The sequence below is a fragment of the Lutra lutra genome, chromosome 16 (genome assembly GCF_902655055.1).
Source record: "Lutra lutra chromosome 16, mLutLut1.2, whole genome shotgun sequence".
Taxonomy (NCBI): domain Eukaryota; kingdom Metazoa; phylum Chordata; class Mammalia; order Carnivora; family Mustelidae; genus Lutra; species Lutra lutra.
In genome coordinates this window covers 20,030,507-20,044,743 of record NC_062293.1, presented here as the reverse complement: position 1 = coordinate 20,044,743, position 14,237 = coordinate 20,030,507, and the positions used below count along the sequence as shown (strand labels likewise).

At 53.5% G+C, this 14,237-nt stretch overlaps 1 protein-coding gene across 1 annotated transcript; it reads right to left on the bottom strand.

Annotated features, from left to right (window-relative positions):
- Nucleotides 1-332: 332 nt before the first annotated feature.
- Nucleotides 333-14,017, bottom strand: CAVIN1 (caveolae associated protein 1). The gene is made up of 2 exons (XM_047707431.1): nt 13,386-14,017; nt 333-2,825 (listed from the first exon to the last, which is right to left on the bottom strand). Exons 1-2 carry the CDS (start codon nt 13,854-13,856, stop codon nt 2,124-2,126), a joined length of 1,173 nt encoding a protein of 390 aa, XP_047563387.1. The 5' UTR covers nt 13,857-14,017; the 3' UTR covers nt 333-2,123.
- Nucleotides 14,018-14,237: the final 220 nt, after the last annotated feature.

Here is a 14,237-nt window from a genome sequence, read left to right as displayed (position 1 = left end):
GTCTGGAGGGCTAATACCCTGACAGCGGGGAATGGATCCAGACAGGAGAAAGTCACAGATTCTCGACAGTTAAGACCACGGAGCCAGGCTGCCCAGCTCAGAATCCCAGCTCTGCCACTTACTGAGTACGTGACTTTAGACAAGTCACTCTGTGTTTCTTCATCTCTAAAATGGGGATGATAATAATACCCTACTCCCACACCCACACCCACTCCAGGCACATGGGACAGGTTTAAACCAACAGTCCTCTCCCTCTTCCCCACCCTGGTTCTCTCCTGTCCTCTGTCACTCAGCCTATGTAACTGCCTTTAGACAATATAATCCAGCACAGATCCTTTTAGAAAAGCGGGTTTATTGGTCGGGCTGCTTACCAGGACACAGCAACATGAGAGGCTCCCAGGAGCCCACAGGAAACTGTATCTGCCCACAACTCAGGCCCCTTCAGCCCATCAGCACCAAGGGACCCTGTCCCACAATCCCCATCCTCCCTCAGCTGAAGCGTCTCCAACCGTTCAGAAGAGAGAAGGGAACCAAGAAGGGGGGGAGGGGGAGGGGTTGGGAGCAGAAAGCAAAGCTTTGTATTATAAAAAAAAAAGTTTGTGTCCCCAGGCTCCCTCCCTCCACCCCTTAAAACTATTAGCTGCAACTCTAAAAAGCAAAGCAGGGAAGATAAGGCAGAGGAGATGAGGGAGGAGGAAGCCTTCAATCCTCCTTTTTGGGCTGTGCTTGAAGGGGAAGGGAGTTGTCTTTGCTTCTGACAAGCGGCCTTTACTGGAGAGGAATGGGGGGGTGTACTGAAGTGTCCTGAAGAGAACCTGTCAGTGCACAACAGGACTGGAAGTAGCATACCCATCATCCCCAATGATTCAGGAGAAGAACCCACAAGGCAAGGAGGTCTTGGCAAGTTTCGCAGCTTTCTGATACTAGCTCTAGGGAAGGATCTTGAGAAGAAACTACCAGGAGTGAGCCAAGGCCGGGTTGCTCCATACACTCTCTCCATGTCCCCTTCAGCTCTCAGCTTGGTGGCCTGGCCATTAGCACGTTGCTGTCTTTCCAGCCGGCCTCCCAGCTACCTCCCAGCTCTCTGCAGTCTGGTGCTGCCCCCTTCTGGAACCCTCATACTCTGGATTTGAGAAATGGGCTGCCACAAGGGGCACCATTCAGATCTCAGTTAAGGGACAGGGGTGAGTGAGGCGTACCTCTCTCTCCTCTTTGGATCATCTCGTTCTCACTGTCCTTCCCCCTTATTCTGAAAATTGTCCCGCTGTCCTCTGAGAACCCCATTACGACGGGATTCTTGTCTCGTGTTTCTCATGCTTCTAATGAGGAGAATTCTCCTCTCTTCACCAATTTCCACTTTCTACAGTTTCCCATTCTCGTTCCCAAAGCCAGAGCCATGTGCTGCTATTGCAGATGCAGAAACACGGTAAATGTTCCCTACATCATCTCCTCCTTCCCCAGGGCTCTGCTTGGCTACAGCCTTACTTGTTGGAACCCTATACAGATACAACGGTGCTAGCCTCTCTTTCCAGGGTCACGCTCACTCTGCCCTCTTCCCCCAACTGCCCGAGGTTCTCCTGAAAGCTGCTTTTAAGTCCTTCCAGTATGGGGCCTCCCGTGTGGGCAAGGGTCCTCTTCAAGATTCACTCTTTCCTTTTATGGTAGTTTTGGCTTTCAAGCCTCCAGGGATCAGGATGAGAAAGAAGAGCTCAGTGAGCAGGAATGACAGCAGCTGGGTACAAGTGTGAGGTGGAGGGTGAGGGGGGGGAGGCAGCCTACCCCAAAGTGGGGTGGGGCAACCATGGAAACGACAGCCATTTCCTTTAAGATCCCTGACTTGGACAACCACGACACGGATCACTCCCCTCTCCACTCCCACCCAGACTGTGCCCAAACTGGGGCGATCTAAGGTGGAGGCTGCCTCCCTCCGATCTTAACAGCGGTTAAGACTTGGAGAGGTGCTCCTTGAGGGGCGGTGTTGTCAATTTAGAAACATCTCAGCCCGCGTGGGGCCGAGAGAGAATGCGAAAGAGAAAGTTCCAGAGGGAAAGGCATGGGGAGGGGGCGGGGAATGGCGGGGCAGGGTGGCGCGGCCTCCCGGGCAGAGCCCCGCGTGCGTGCGCTCAGTCGCTGTCACTCTTGTCCACCAGCACCGCGTCCGACTCCTCGGTGATCTCCAGCAGCGTGTGCACGTCGGGGCTGCTCCCGCGCAGCAGGTCGCCCGCCTCGCCGCGCTCCGCGCCGCCCTCGTCGTCGTCGGCGCCCACCTCCACCATTTCGGTGGCCTTTAGCACCTCCACCTCGCCCTCGCGGATCTTCTTGACGTGGAAGGTGAAGGGCGGCACCTTGTAGACCGCCGTTTTGGAGCGCGCGTACACCACGTGGTCAGGCGTGAAGGACTTGCGCAGCTTATCTCGCGAGGTCTTGAGCTTCTCGCGCCTCTCGGCGGGAACGAGGCGCGTGCCCAGCTTGTTCATGCGCTTCTCGAGCGTGTGCCGCGTCTTCTCCAGGTTCTCCTTGGTCTTGAGGCGGGTCTTCTCCAGGTTCTCGCGGGTGCGCACCTTGGTCTTCTCCATCTTCTCCTTGGAGAAGGCCTTCTTGAAGTCGTCCACGCGCCGCAGGCCGCTGCGCTTGATGCGCTCGGCGCGCGACTCCTCAATGACCTCCTCCACCTCCACCGCCTCGTCGGACGACAGCTCGAGCGCGGCCGCGTCCTCCTCCGGCCGCTCGCCCTCGCCCAGCTCGTCGCCCTCCTTCTCGGGCAGCGCCTCCGCCTCTTTCAGCGACTTGCCGATGCTTACTTTGGCCGGCAGTTTCACCTCGTCCTGAAGGGAGAGCAGAGCGAAGAGGTGAGGGGGCAGAGCCGAGGGCTGGGCGGGGACCTGGGGGATGCTGGGCGAACCCGCGGCAGGAGGGTGGGTGGTGATTCAGGGGAGTGCGTGGTAGCTGTGACATCCGCCCGACTCCTTCGCGGGTGTGCCAGTGTCCGTGAGCTGGACACTGCGTGGGCGCCCAGTAAATTATGTGTTGAATGAACGGTAACTATACAGACAGGGCGAGGAGGGAACGGAGCTTCCGGCTTGTGCAGTCATTGCACTTGAGCTAAATATCTCTGCAGCCCCCAAACCTGTCCTACAACCTGCGTCCACGCATCTTAGTTAAACTACTCCTAACTCAGGGAACACAGTTTAACTTTGGAAATGCGCAGAGCGCCCCCTGGTGCACACCGCTCTAGCTAGACCAAAAAATGCAAAGGGGTTTGAGAAGTCGTTGAGGGGGAGGGGGTGGGGGAGTGAGCTCACAGCCAGTCAGGCGACCCCCAGGTACGGTAACTTGAAGGCAAGATAAAGGGAGTGTTTCCCAGACTTCACATAAGTTCAGGACCAGTCTTAGGGAAGGAGAGCTGTGCTGAGCCCATGCTCCCCACCCTTGACCTCCTCATACTGATTTGTTCCAGCAGCGGTCATTACCCCGCACGCACGTAGAAATTGAGAGAGGAAAGAGGAAGAAGCTGGCTGGCAGCCAAGAGCATGTTTTCTTCCCAACATGGACAATTATTCTGGTTCTGACTTCCCAGCCTTGGAATGGAAGGGAGGGATTACTTTTTCCATTGTGATTTTTTTCTCCCCAGACCAGAGTTTAAGGGGCCAGGAATGGGGTGGTGGTCCCAGAGTCCCTGAGATCTAGAGCTCAGAGCCAGTTCTTCCCTTTGCCTCTGGGAGTACCTAGCACCAGCACTGTCTTCCATTCTGGGAAGATTTTCCAAGGTCCTGACTCTGGGCCAACATTTCAGAATCTCAGGATCACCTTCTACAAGAAGGTAAGGGAGGTGGAGCACAGAAAGGGCAAGGGGGCATATTCAAGAACATAAACATAAACCCAGAACTCTTTGGCTCACACTCTCTTCAGGGACTTAAGATGAAGGAAGGAGACAGTAGGTTTTCAAGGGGTTTTCTTTTTCTTTCTTTTTTAAGATTTATTTATTTATTTATTTGACAGAGAGAGAGAGAGAGAGAGAGAGAGAGGTCACAAGTAGGCAGAGCAGCAGGCAGAGAGAGAGAGAGCTCGGGGAGCGGGCTCCCTGCTGAGCAGAGAGCCCGATGTGGAGCTGGATCCCAGGCCACTGAGATCATGACCTGAGTTGAAGGCAGAAGCTTAACCCTGGGCCACCCAGGCGCTGCTTCAAAGGGGTTTCTGAAGACAATTTCCCAGAATTGTAAAAAAAACAAAACCAAAAACAAAAACAACAACCCATCTGAGAAAAATGAGGCAACATGAATTGACCCCTCTTATAAACACACATACACACACACACATACACACACACACACACATTTCCACTTGGTATCTCAGCACCACATGCTACAGAAATTCCTCCCCCAGCCCCCAACCTCTTTCCTCTTCCCTCCCATCCACATCCCCCCAGAGTTTCCTGGTTTACACTGAAAACTAGGAACAACCCCTCCCAACTTCCTTCCCTCCCTGTTAATAGCATTAGCAAGGACAAAGACAGAATGCTCGCTCCACCCTTTCTCCCAAACTGGACACCAGTACTGCTGGGCATCAAGCCACCTCAAGCTGTCATTATTCAACTACACCTCCCAGCAGGCAAGGTGATCTGGGCTCAGGGCATGCTGGGACTTGTAGTCTCCATCTGCCATAGCTGGCTTAGTACTGTCATTCTGTCTATCCCTCTCCCTCTTATCACTCACAGAGGAGTTGAAGGGATTGTTTTCCTTGTCTTGAGTGTAAGAGGATCCCAACCTCTCTTAACATTCCTTATTTCCAGTTGTACCCTTTGGGTTTCCTTTTTACAGTCTTTCTGCCTGCTACTCAAGTCCTCTCTTTTACACACCATTTTAGGACTCTCCATGATCTAAGCTCTCTGCTACCTCTTCATCCTTCTCCACCCAGAATTTACCTGCAACCCCAGTATCAAAAAAATTTCAGCTCTGATCTCCTTCAAAGCCTCTCTGACTAAAACCCCATACATGCTCCACCAAAGGATAGTAGAGAACCCCTCCTTTCGCTAAACTCAGACAATGTGGATAGGCTAGGGAAGGATTAGGGTGATGGGCGGGGAATAGTCAGGAAATAGTCCCAGCTGCTGGAAAACAAATCGACATTGTCTCCCTACCCCACCCCCAGCATCCCTGATGCCTCCCCTTACCACCCCCCAACCCCTGCCCCACCCCATCCCTTAAAGGCTAAGCTGACTGGTTTTCCAGGCCTCTGGCTTCCTAAATTAAAGGTGTTTGCCTGCTGAGCTTGAAAGTGAACGGGGCTAGGGACAGAGTCGCAGACCTCTTGTAGCCAATCCCATCTTTCTAATTCCTGTTGAAAGGTCTCAAATACAACATCAGGGAACAATCCCAGTGAAGGGGGTTTATTCCTGGATTTGGAGGTGTCTCTCCCAGTCCAGAAAGGTATATGAATATATATTAACACCATTCATTGTAGGTTCCCCCCAGAGTGATAGCTTACACCAGAGGAGCTGCTTTGGTGGAAGATCAGGGGATGGGGGAAGAAATAACTTGACCTAACTCCCTGGACAACATCCAGTAGACTGGCTCTACAGAGGGTATACCACTATGATTTTAGCTTTTTTCCTCCATTAATGGATTTTCTCTTTTCTCCCCCTTTGCAAGCCAGGTTTCCCCTATGACTCATAGGCTTGGAGTGCTGTTTTGGGTCCACCCCATCAGCCTGTTGCTACAACAACCACCAACACAATTCCAAAGCACCTCCCCCTACCCTGGGCACAATGGCCAGGCACCCTTGTCCCACCCCTGCTGCCCTGGCAGAGCTCCTACACCAAAGGAGGGGCCTCAGGGGATGGCTCTGCTTGTTCTGTTTTCACGCTTTTATTTTTTATTTTTTTTTTTAAAGATTTTATTTATTTATTTGAGAGAGAGACCGTGAGAGAGAGCATGAGCGAGGAGAAGGTCAGAGGGAGAAGCAGACTCCCCATGGAGCTGGGAGCCCGATGCGGGACTCGATCCCGGGACTCCGGGATCATGACCTGAGCCGAAGGCAGTCGTCCAACCAACTGAACCACCCAGGCGTCCCTTTTCACGCTTTTATTAAAGAAAACCACCACTCCTAACAGGCTTGGTTTCCAGAGTTACCTTTAATGACCAGGTCTGAGCAAAAGCATGCACAGCTTCCCCTCCCCCCCACCAAGCATACACAGTTCTCCAACCCAGGAAGGCACCAGTCCAAGATGGGTTTCAGGAGCCCCAGGGAAACTTCCGGCCCCATCCGCTCCACTGCCCAACTCTGCTTTATAAACTGAAGATCCTCTGGTCTAGGAAGAAGATTTTAATATGATTATAATTTAATCAAGCACCTACTATGTGCCTAGTCCTTGGCCAGGCATTTCACATTTGTCAGGGAGAAGGGACAATGTCATATGACTCTTTAAGTAGGAGCCTTTCTTTCCTTTTTTTTCTTTTCTTTAATCTTTTTTTTTTTTTTTAAAGTAAGTTCTCTACCCAATGTGGGGCTCAACCTCATGACCCTGAGATCAAGAGTCACAGGCTCTACTGACTGAGCCAGCCAGGCACTCCAGGAGACTCTCTGGACTTAATGTTCTGTCCCCAACTACTGCCTGGGACTAGCCAGAGAAGACTCTGGAGAGGGCATTCAGAGACCCAGGATCTGCTCAGAGAGTAAGTTAGAAGAAGGGCAAGACTTGGGGAGAGGTAGAAAAGAGGGAAAGTCATAAAATCTCAGGATTGTTACTTTAGATTGCTGAGACAAGGGGTGAGAGACACCAAAGGCAGAGGGTCCTTTCTGCTAGAGCAGGATTCTCAACAGGATTCATGTTGCCCCCAAGAGGGTGGAAATTAATTCTTGAAGGGAGAGGTTAATTTAGATATCCCAGTAGTTTGTAGTGCCGAAGAGTCCCAATACATATGTAGATAGATAGTATATCTATAGCATTAAAATTTCGTGGAGGAGGGACGCCTGGGTGGCTCAGTTGGTTAAGCAGCTGCCTTCGGCTCAGGTCATGATCCCAGCGTCCTGGGATCGAGTCCTGCATCGGGCTCCTTGCTCGTCAGGGAACCTGCTTCTCCCTCTGCCTCTGCCTGCCATTCTGTCTGCCTGTGCTCGCTCTCTCTCCCTCGCTCTGACAAATAAATAAATAAAATCTTAAAAAAAAAAAAAAAATTTCGTGGAGGAGGGGACAGTTAGGGAAAATGTCTAAAAGGACTCCTTAGAAGGATGATTTTGGAAAAAGAAAAAAAGTTGGAGGAAACCCTTTTGTGCTGTAGGGAAGCCAGAGGATCCAGGCCAGAGCCAGCTAAAATGTCCCCCCTTCCGGCCTCTCCGAGTTGGCAGCTTTAGGGTGCCCCACCCAAGGCAGGATCTGGCAAACATAAGGGATCCCTTTGCAAAACATTTTCTAAAAAAAAAAATGGAAAAAAATAAGTGTAAATGTTTTCCTCAGCTCCAGGGAGAGGGTGGACAGGGTACAGAACAGACCCCAGGCCTGGGCCTCATAAGGGCCCTCTCCAAAGAAGCTTTGAGCCAAACTGGCCTGTCCCTGAGGAGGAGGCAGAAGGGGAACGGGAAGGAGAATCAGATGCCATGGCACAGTTTCATGCAATTTCATGCAGGGCAGCACAGGCTGCAGCTCCAATTTGGGGTTTGGAGCATCTACTATTAAGACAGAAACCCAGAGGTGGGGGAGGGCCCCGTCCCTTTGCTTCCCACCCCATTGCACACACCACATTTGCCTGAACTCTGCGTATTGCAAGAGTGTTTTCACCATATCCACCACCAACCCAGGGCTTGAAAGAGGCCTCTCATCCCAACACTGACCACCACTAAGCAGTGAGCTGGTGGTGGACTGGAATGACGGCCCATGCCCACTGCCCCATGTCACCCGAGAGACCCTAAGTGCCCCCACCGGCTGTCGGCTTCTCTGGGGTGGGCAGAGGCACAGACTCTGGGTAATAGGGCAGTGTCCTAGGCGTCTGGTCAAAGGGTGGGAGCTCAGGCACTGTCTCAGGCTTCAGGTCAATGGGCTCAGTCTCAGGCAGAAGGTCAAAAGGCACGATCTTGGGTGTGGCCAGGTCAGAGGGTGCTTTCAGCTTCTTCTTGGGCTAAGATGAGGAAAAGGGGTGTAAATGGGGCTTGAGATGGGTGTGGATGTTGTTGAGAGAAAGAGGCCTTAGTGGGCATGCAGAATTGGAGTTGGTGAGTAGGGGGAAGGGAATATGGCATGCATCAGGCTGGAAAGGAACCATATTTTATATGCGTCATCAAGAAGGCCCCGGGGATGAAAGTGTGACAAACCCAGGCCCGTGTTTAATAAACAGTTTAAACAGAGCTCCTCTGTTCTTCCCTCTAGAATCTTCCCCACTCCCATCCTTAGCCTCCTGCCTTCTGTCCCTACCCAGCCATAGTCGTGGGATGATGCTGTTGAGGGCTGGAGTGAGGGAGTTAGAGGCTGCTGGCAACGTAGAAGGAGCTCTTCAAGAGGTCAGTTACTGACTCTAGCCGTAGAGGCTCTGAGAAGTGAAAAAGAAGGCAAGTAGGCGAACAACTCTACTGTCTTCAGAGTCCTAGTTCTCATTATTTCCCCAGGGCAGGGTGGGCACTTGGTGCCGCCCTGGATGAGGAGAGGTAGAGGCAGGGAAGAGGGACATCCTGGTTGTTTCCCTTTGGTCATGTCCCCACCTCTTGCCTTCCTTGCCACTCCTCCCCCTACACATGCCGGGGATAGCAGACACCAAGATGCACAGAGAAATCAGGAACAAAAGCCAAGCTCTTTTTATGACAGCTGGGCTTGCATCCTGGAAGACCTAGCGGCAGCTCCCATTCTCCCTCCTGAGGGGCTGAGCTGCCACTCTTGTCTTGGACCATCATGAGAAGTCAGGGAGAGAGATGGTTAGGGGCACTACCAGACTCCAGTGACAGCAGTGGTGGGTAAAAGCCTGCAGCCACAAAAACACAACGTAGCAGGCGCCAACCTTCCCTGTGGAGTATAAGGAGAAGGAAGGCCAAGGAGAAAGTCAGCATAGACCTCTCATAGCCAGCTGCAGAGCTTAGGCCAGGGGATACCCATACTGGCCAGGGAGCTCTATGCCTTACTCTCTGTACCCCTCCCTCCTCCCTCACTGTCATTGGTCCTTTGTCATTGCCCATTGCCTCTGCTTCAGTACTAGGAGGCTAAGCAACTAATGGCCACCAACCTTAGCCACTCTTAGTAATGTTGATTGCACCCTCACGTGTACACACACATGCACACGCACACATGTACTCAGACAGCAGCCCAAGTGCCAGGATGGTGCGACTATCTCCCTTAGAGGATGAAGGAGCCAGAACAAACCCACTGTTGGAATAACCTCCGCCCTGGTTTCTTCGCAGAGCCCGGGAATGGAGGGAGGAAGTGGGGAGCAGAGAATTTAGCAGAAGAAGGGGTACACCTGGGTTCTAGTCCCAGCTTTGACCCTCACTGACTTGAGTGACAGTAGGCAAGTAAGTTCCCCTCTTTGGGCCTCCACTTCCCTAGCTATAGAATGAAGGAGCTTAAGCTGATTATCTCTGAAGCATCTTCCAGCTCAAAAAATTCTGTAATGGCAGAATAATGAAACATGCACAATGGTATGCTTCACTGAAATGGAACAAACCACTACTCATCTCTGAGGTTGGTTGCCTAGCAACAATATCCTCTCACTTCTCTATATCAGTAGCTTATTTTGTGCCATTGCATCCCTTTTTGATTTTGACCTTTACAATAGTCAGACTTTTCTTATTAAAAAAAAAAAAATCAGAGGGAGGAGTATTATTTCCTTTAGTCTTAGGATTACCCCTAATAGTATCCTCCCTGCTTTGGATCCAATGACCAGGAAAATCTCAGTGTTTCGGAGGAAGGATGTGGTAAGCACTCTTTCCATGGCCACTAGGCTCAGGGACTGAGAGGGGCAAGAGCCTCACATTGGAATATTTGGGAACAAAAGTTCTGAGTTCTGGCACAGAGAGCCCTCATTTGCCTTGAGTCCAGTAAAGAGCTATATGGGTTAGGTTAGGATTTGGGGAGGAAAAGCCAGCAAGCCCTCATTCCAGCCTTGGTGCCCTTGTTTTTAAAGCCTAAAAGTCCTTAATCCCTTAAATGCTTCCTGGTCCTATCATCAAGCGCTTGGAGCAGGTCTGAAGGGTCCTTGTGGAGATCATGTCTCATCACAACTGCTCCAGAAAGCGTTTCTTTCCATTTTAGCCCCCTTTTCTGCATTCTAAAAGAACACTAGTAATATCCAAGTCATTATCTGGAAGAACCAAATCTTTAATGATCACTGCCCGTCCCGTTTGTACAGTGTCCAGGATCTGCCTGATCTTCCCAGCAGTCAGTTCTCAGTCCACTGACCCTTAGCTACTAGTAGATTTCGTTCTTCTCCTTCACTAGATGTTGCCTAGTTAGGTATCACCCTGATAGGATGGGATGCCAAACTGCTAGTTTTTGTTAGGGGATAGGGAAATGCCAGAGGACAGTAATGACTCAGAAGTGGGTTCAAGGTGAGGGCTCTGATATCCTGGGGTGGGAGGTGCTAAATTTCATGGGGGAGCCAGGAGGATCAAATACAAACTTAACCTGTGGAATCATTATGTCTAACAGTTCCTTGAATATGGGGTGAGGCCACACAAGGGATTCTCTTCTTTATCCCCCAAGGAAAAAGGTATGGGGGGGGGCAGATGGCCTGATCCCACAGCTGGGGCCTTCCTGGCCTTTCATTCTTCTTTCTGCCCTGCCCCCATTGCCACATCATCACCTCCCACATCTGCAGCGGGAAATACAGTATCCACTCCCCTGTTCCCACTCTGGAAAACTCACATTCTCCCAGGGGGCCTTTCTCCAAATCTCTCTCTCTCTCTCTGCCTGGCCACCCAAGCATCCTACCCCTCAGCCTGACTACCATAAATGCTGCCGCCCCCAATCTTCCCTATTAGGTCTGCCAAGGCGCAGAGCTATTTTTACCTCCTTCTCTTCCCAGGCCTGCAGACCTCAGAAAGGAGTAGCCTCTGCTTTTTCTTTAGCTGCTGAGTACCTCACACCCTCGGCCCTTACCTGGACCTCTGCTCTGCATCTCAGGGAAGTGCTGCTTCCCTGAGCCCCACCCCTGTTGCTGGAATCTTTTCCTTGCCTCTGAGCTTCTCTCCAGGTTGGAACAGTGTTACTTATTAGTTATTTGCCCTGTGGTTTAGAGGCACAGGGTCCCCAGCTTGAGCCATTCTTTCTACCTCCAGGCTGTGATTAGACCCCACCTCCCACCCCCACAGACACATGACAGACAGATCCCTGCCAGCTGCTGAGCGGGAGTAACAGAGATGCCACTGGCCTCTGCACACGAGTTTTGCTTCCTAAGGACCCATCCTTCTCTCAGCATCTCTACCTTTGACATAGGTTTACCTCAAGTCTGAGAACTTTCCCACGTTCTATGGTCTGGGATATTTAGAGTGAAGACAGCAACCTATCCAAGCCCTTCGTGGCAACCCTCTAATACACGAGGCTGTGGAGAAAAGAGCTGGCAGCTATGGTCCCAGACCCCTGAGTGTTCTTCCCTTGGTGACACCCCCTCCCCCGGGACTAATCAGATTTCTTTTAAAATCTCTCTCACATACACTCTTCCAAGCAGTTAGATTAAGTGAAACAGCTCTAGACAAACATTTCTACCAGGTAGTGCTATATGGGCTGGTGGGGGAACTTCTAGCACCACTTGGGAGGAGTCTCTGGGCATTGGAGGGAAGGGGACAGCACCAGTTCTGTCTCTGCCCCACCACCATCTCCTTGGATGGGTACAAGTTCACCCATCTCCCTGTGTCTACTGTCCCAAACACTTGTCCTAATCTGCATCTCTCTTAGTTCCTCCTAGAGACACCCAGTTAAGGACCTCACTGAATCCCAGATGGTCACTCAGAATCCAGCTTGGTGCAGTCAGGGAAACCACAGCTCCCTGACAGGTTCTCTCACCTAGAGGGTGTGGGAAATGTAGCCTTCCTTTTCTTTCCATTCCCTTCTGTAGGGAGAGGAAGGGGCTGAGGGAGCATAGACTAACGCCTTTACCCCTGACCTCACCTCCTTGGGGTGGGAACGTCAACCAGGCCAGTGGGAAGAAGACAGCAGGAGAGGTTGGGCAAATTCCCACCCGTCCAAAGATCACCAAGCCCTCAGCGCAGAGCTTCTTCTTCTTCTTCTTTTTTTTTAAGATTTTATTTATTTTTTATTTGACAGACAGAGATCACAAGTAGGCAGAGAGGCAGGCAGAGAGAGAGGAGGAAGCAGGCTCCCTGCTGAGCAGAGAGCCCGATGCGGGGCTTGATCCCAGGATCCCGGGATCATGAGCCCAGCCGAAGGCAGAGGCTTTAACCCACTGAGCCACCCAGGCGCCCCCTCAGAGCCTCTTCTAATGTGATTGGGGAGGAGGGAGCGGGGAGGACTAGCAACACTGAGATTTCCAGGTTTATTTGCAGTTAGGATACAAAAATGTCATTTTTATCCGAGCAAAACCGGTAGAGGAGCAAAGGAAGCAACAAGCGGCCTGGGCGGAGCCTGGCACGCGCCAGCCTCCTCCCGCCTGTCTGCCCGCTGCTCCGCTGTCCCCCAGGCCAGCAGGGTGATTCCTGCGCCTAGATCGTCGGGCCCGGCAGGGACTGTCCGCTTTGCCCCACCAACCCCGCTTGCACTCTTTACTTTGCACTCCACCTCCCTTCCCCAATCACCCCCCACAACCCCCGCGCCTACTTTCATCTACCAGAGAGGGTTCGGGAGAGCTGCCTGCGTCCCCAAGGGCCTGAAAGTGCCCAGAGGCTCGGGGCAGCTCGCAGCCCGAGGACGCGGGGGCAGCCGAGGCCCATGCGGGTCCGGGGGCGTGTGCTGGCGGTCGCTGCCCTCGCCTGGCGCAGCCCCCGGCGGTGCGTGCCTGAGCCCTGAATCACCCGCTATATCGGGCGGGCAGGGCCGGAGGCCCCAAACCCGGGCCACGCCTCCAGTGTCCGCTTACAGTGGGCCCACCGGCCGCCAGGGACCCCTGGCTTTCCCCCAAACCTCCGCCAAGTAGGAAGACTTCACACAGCCGAGCTGGGAACAGTCTGAGAGGGGGAACTTCCTCAAGTCCTGCCCTCTAACTTTTTTGCGAGTTTGTCGCCAGAGGGACGGGGCTCGGTGAGAAGGCGTGGGGTGCAAAGCGCGCCCCTCTGCGCGCTCCAGGAATCTGGAGCCCACCCCGCCCTGCCCCACCCCACTCCAACGGTGCTCCCGGAAGGAGGGTGGGTCCCATGAGCCACCCACGCCAGGCTGGCGGGAGCGCCGCACCGCGGGCAGGTCCTCCTACCCCAAGCTCCGGAGACTCCGGGCCAGATGCGTCCACCCCCCAGCTCACCTGGTAGATCATGACTTTAAAGTTGCGGCGCCTCAGCAGCTCCGCCTCGTTGACCTCCAACTTCTTGATCTGGCCGGCCTGGCGCTCCAGGCTGCCGCGCACGGTCTTCACGTTGACGCTGACCTTGCGCACCTTCTCCAGCAACTTGCTCACGGTGTTGCTGGTGGTGGCGTGTGCCTTGCCCAGCTTGCTCAGCTCACCCTGGATGCTCTGCACGGCACCCTCCATCTCCGCCTGCCGTTCCTCCAGCTGGGCTTGGGTCAGCTGGATCTGGTCGACGGCGCCGATGATTTTGTCCAGAAGGCTCAGCACCAGCACGCCGTTCACCTGGTCCGACTTGATCAGCTCCTCAGAGCCGGCCCCTGACGGCTCCTCCGCCGCTGGCGCCGCCATTGGGGAGGACCCCGGGTCCCCAACATCGGGGTACCCGGGAAGCGGCTGCTCGATGATATGGAGCTGGGTGTCCTCCATGGCTAGCCGGAGCCGTGCGGGGCCGGCCGGGTGGAGCTGGAGCTGAAGCCCAGAAGAGGAGGAAGAGCAGGAGGGGGGAAAGCGAGAAAGAGCGGAGAGCCGAGGAAACTCGAGCCACGTCCGTGCGCACCGGGACGGTGGCCAGAACTGTAGGGCGGGGAATCGGTGAGCTCCCTGGCTCCCGGGCCAAACCCCAGAGTCTCATCGCTCATTGGCTGGCCCCACCCCAGAAAGGGAGGGACCGGGGCAGAAGGGGAGACCGATGGTGGGGAAGGGGGGCAACCGAGGGGGACCCAAGAGCCGAGGGCCCCACCCTTCCCAGGATGGTTGGAATAGTTGGAGCGGGAGACTAGGGCCTCGGCTGCCAGCGGAGGCCACGCA

Bases quoted from the DNA above. Each gene is read 5' to 3' on its own strand.
- CAVIN1 (XM_047707431.1), bottom strand. From the start codon at position 13,856: ATGGAGGACACCCAGCTCCATATCATCGAGCAGCCGCTTCCCGGGTAC. The intron at 2,826-13,385 runs GTGAGCTGGGGG...CTCTCCCTTCAG, and splicing joins TTAAAGTCATGATCTACCAG to GACGAGGTGAAACTGCCGGC.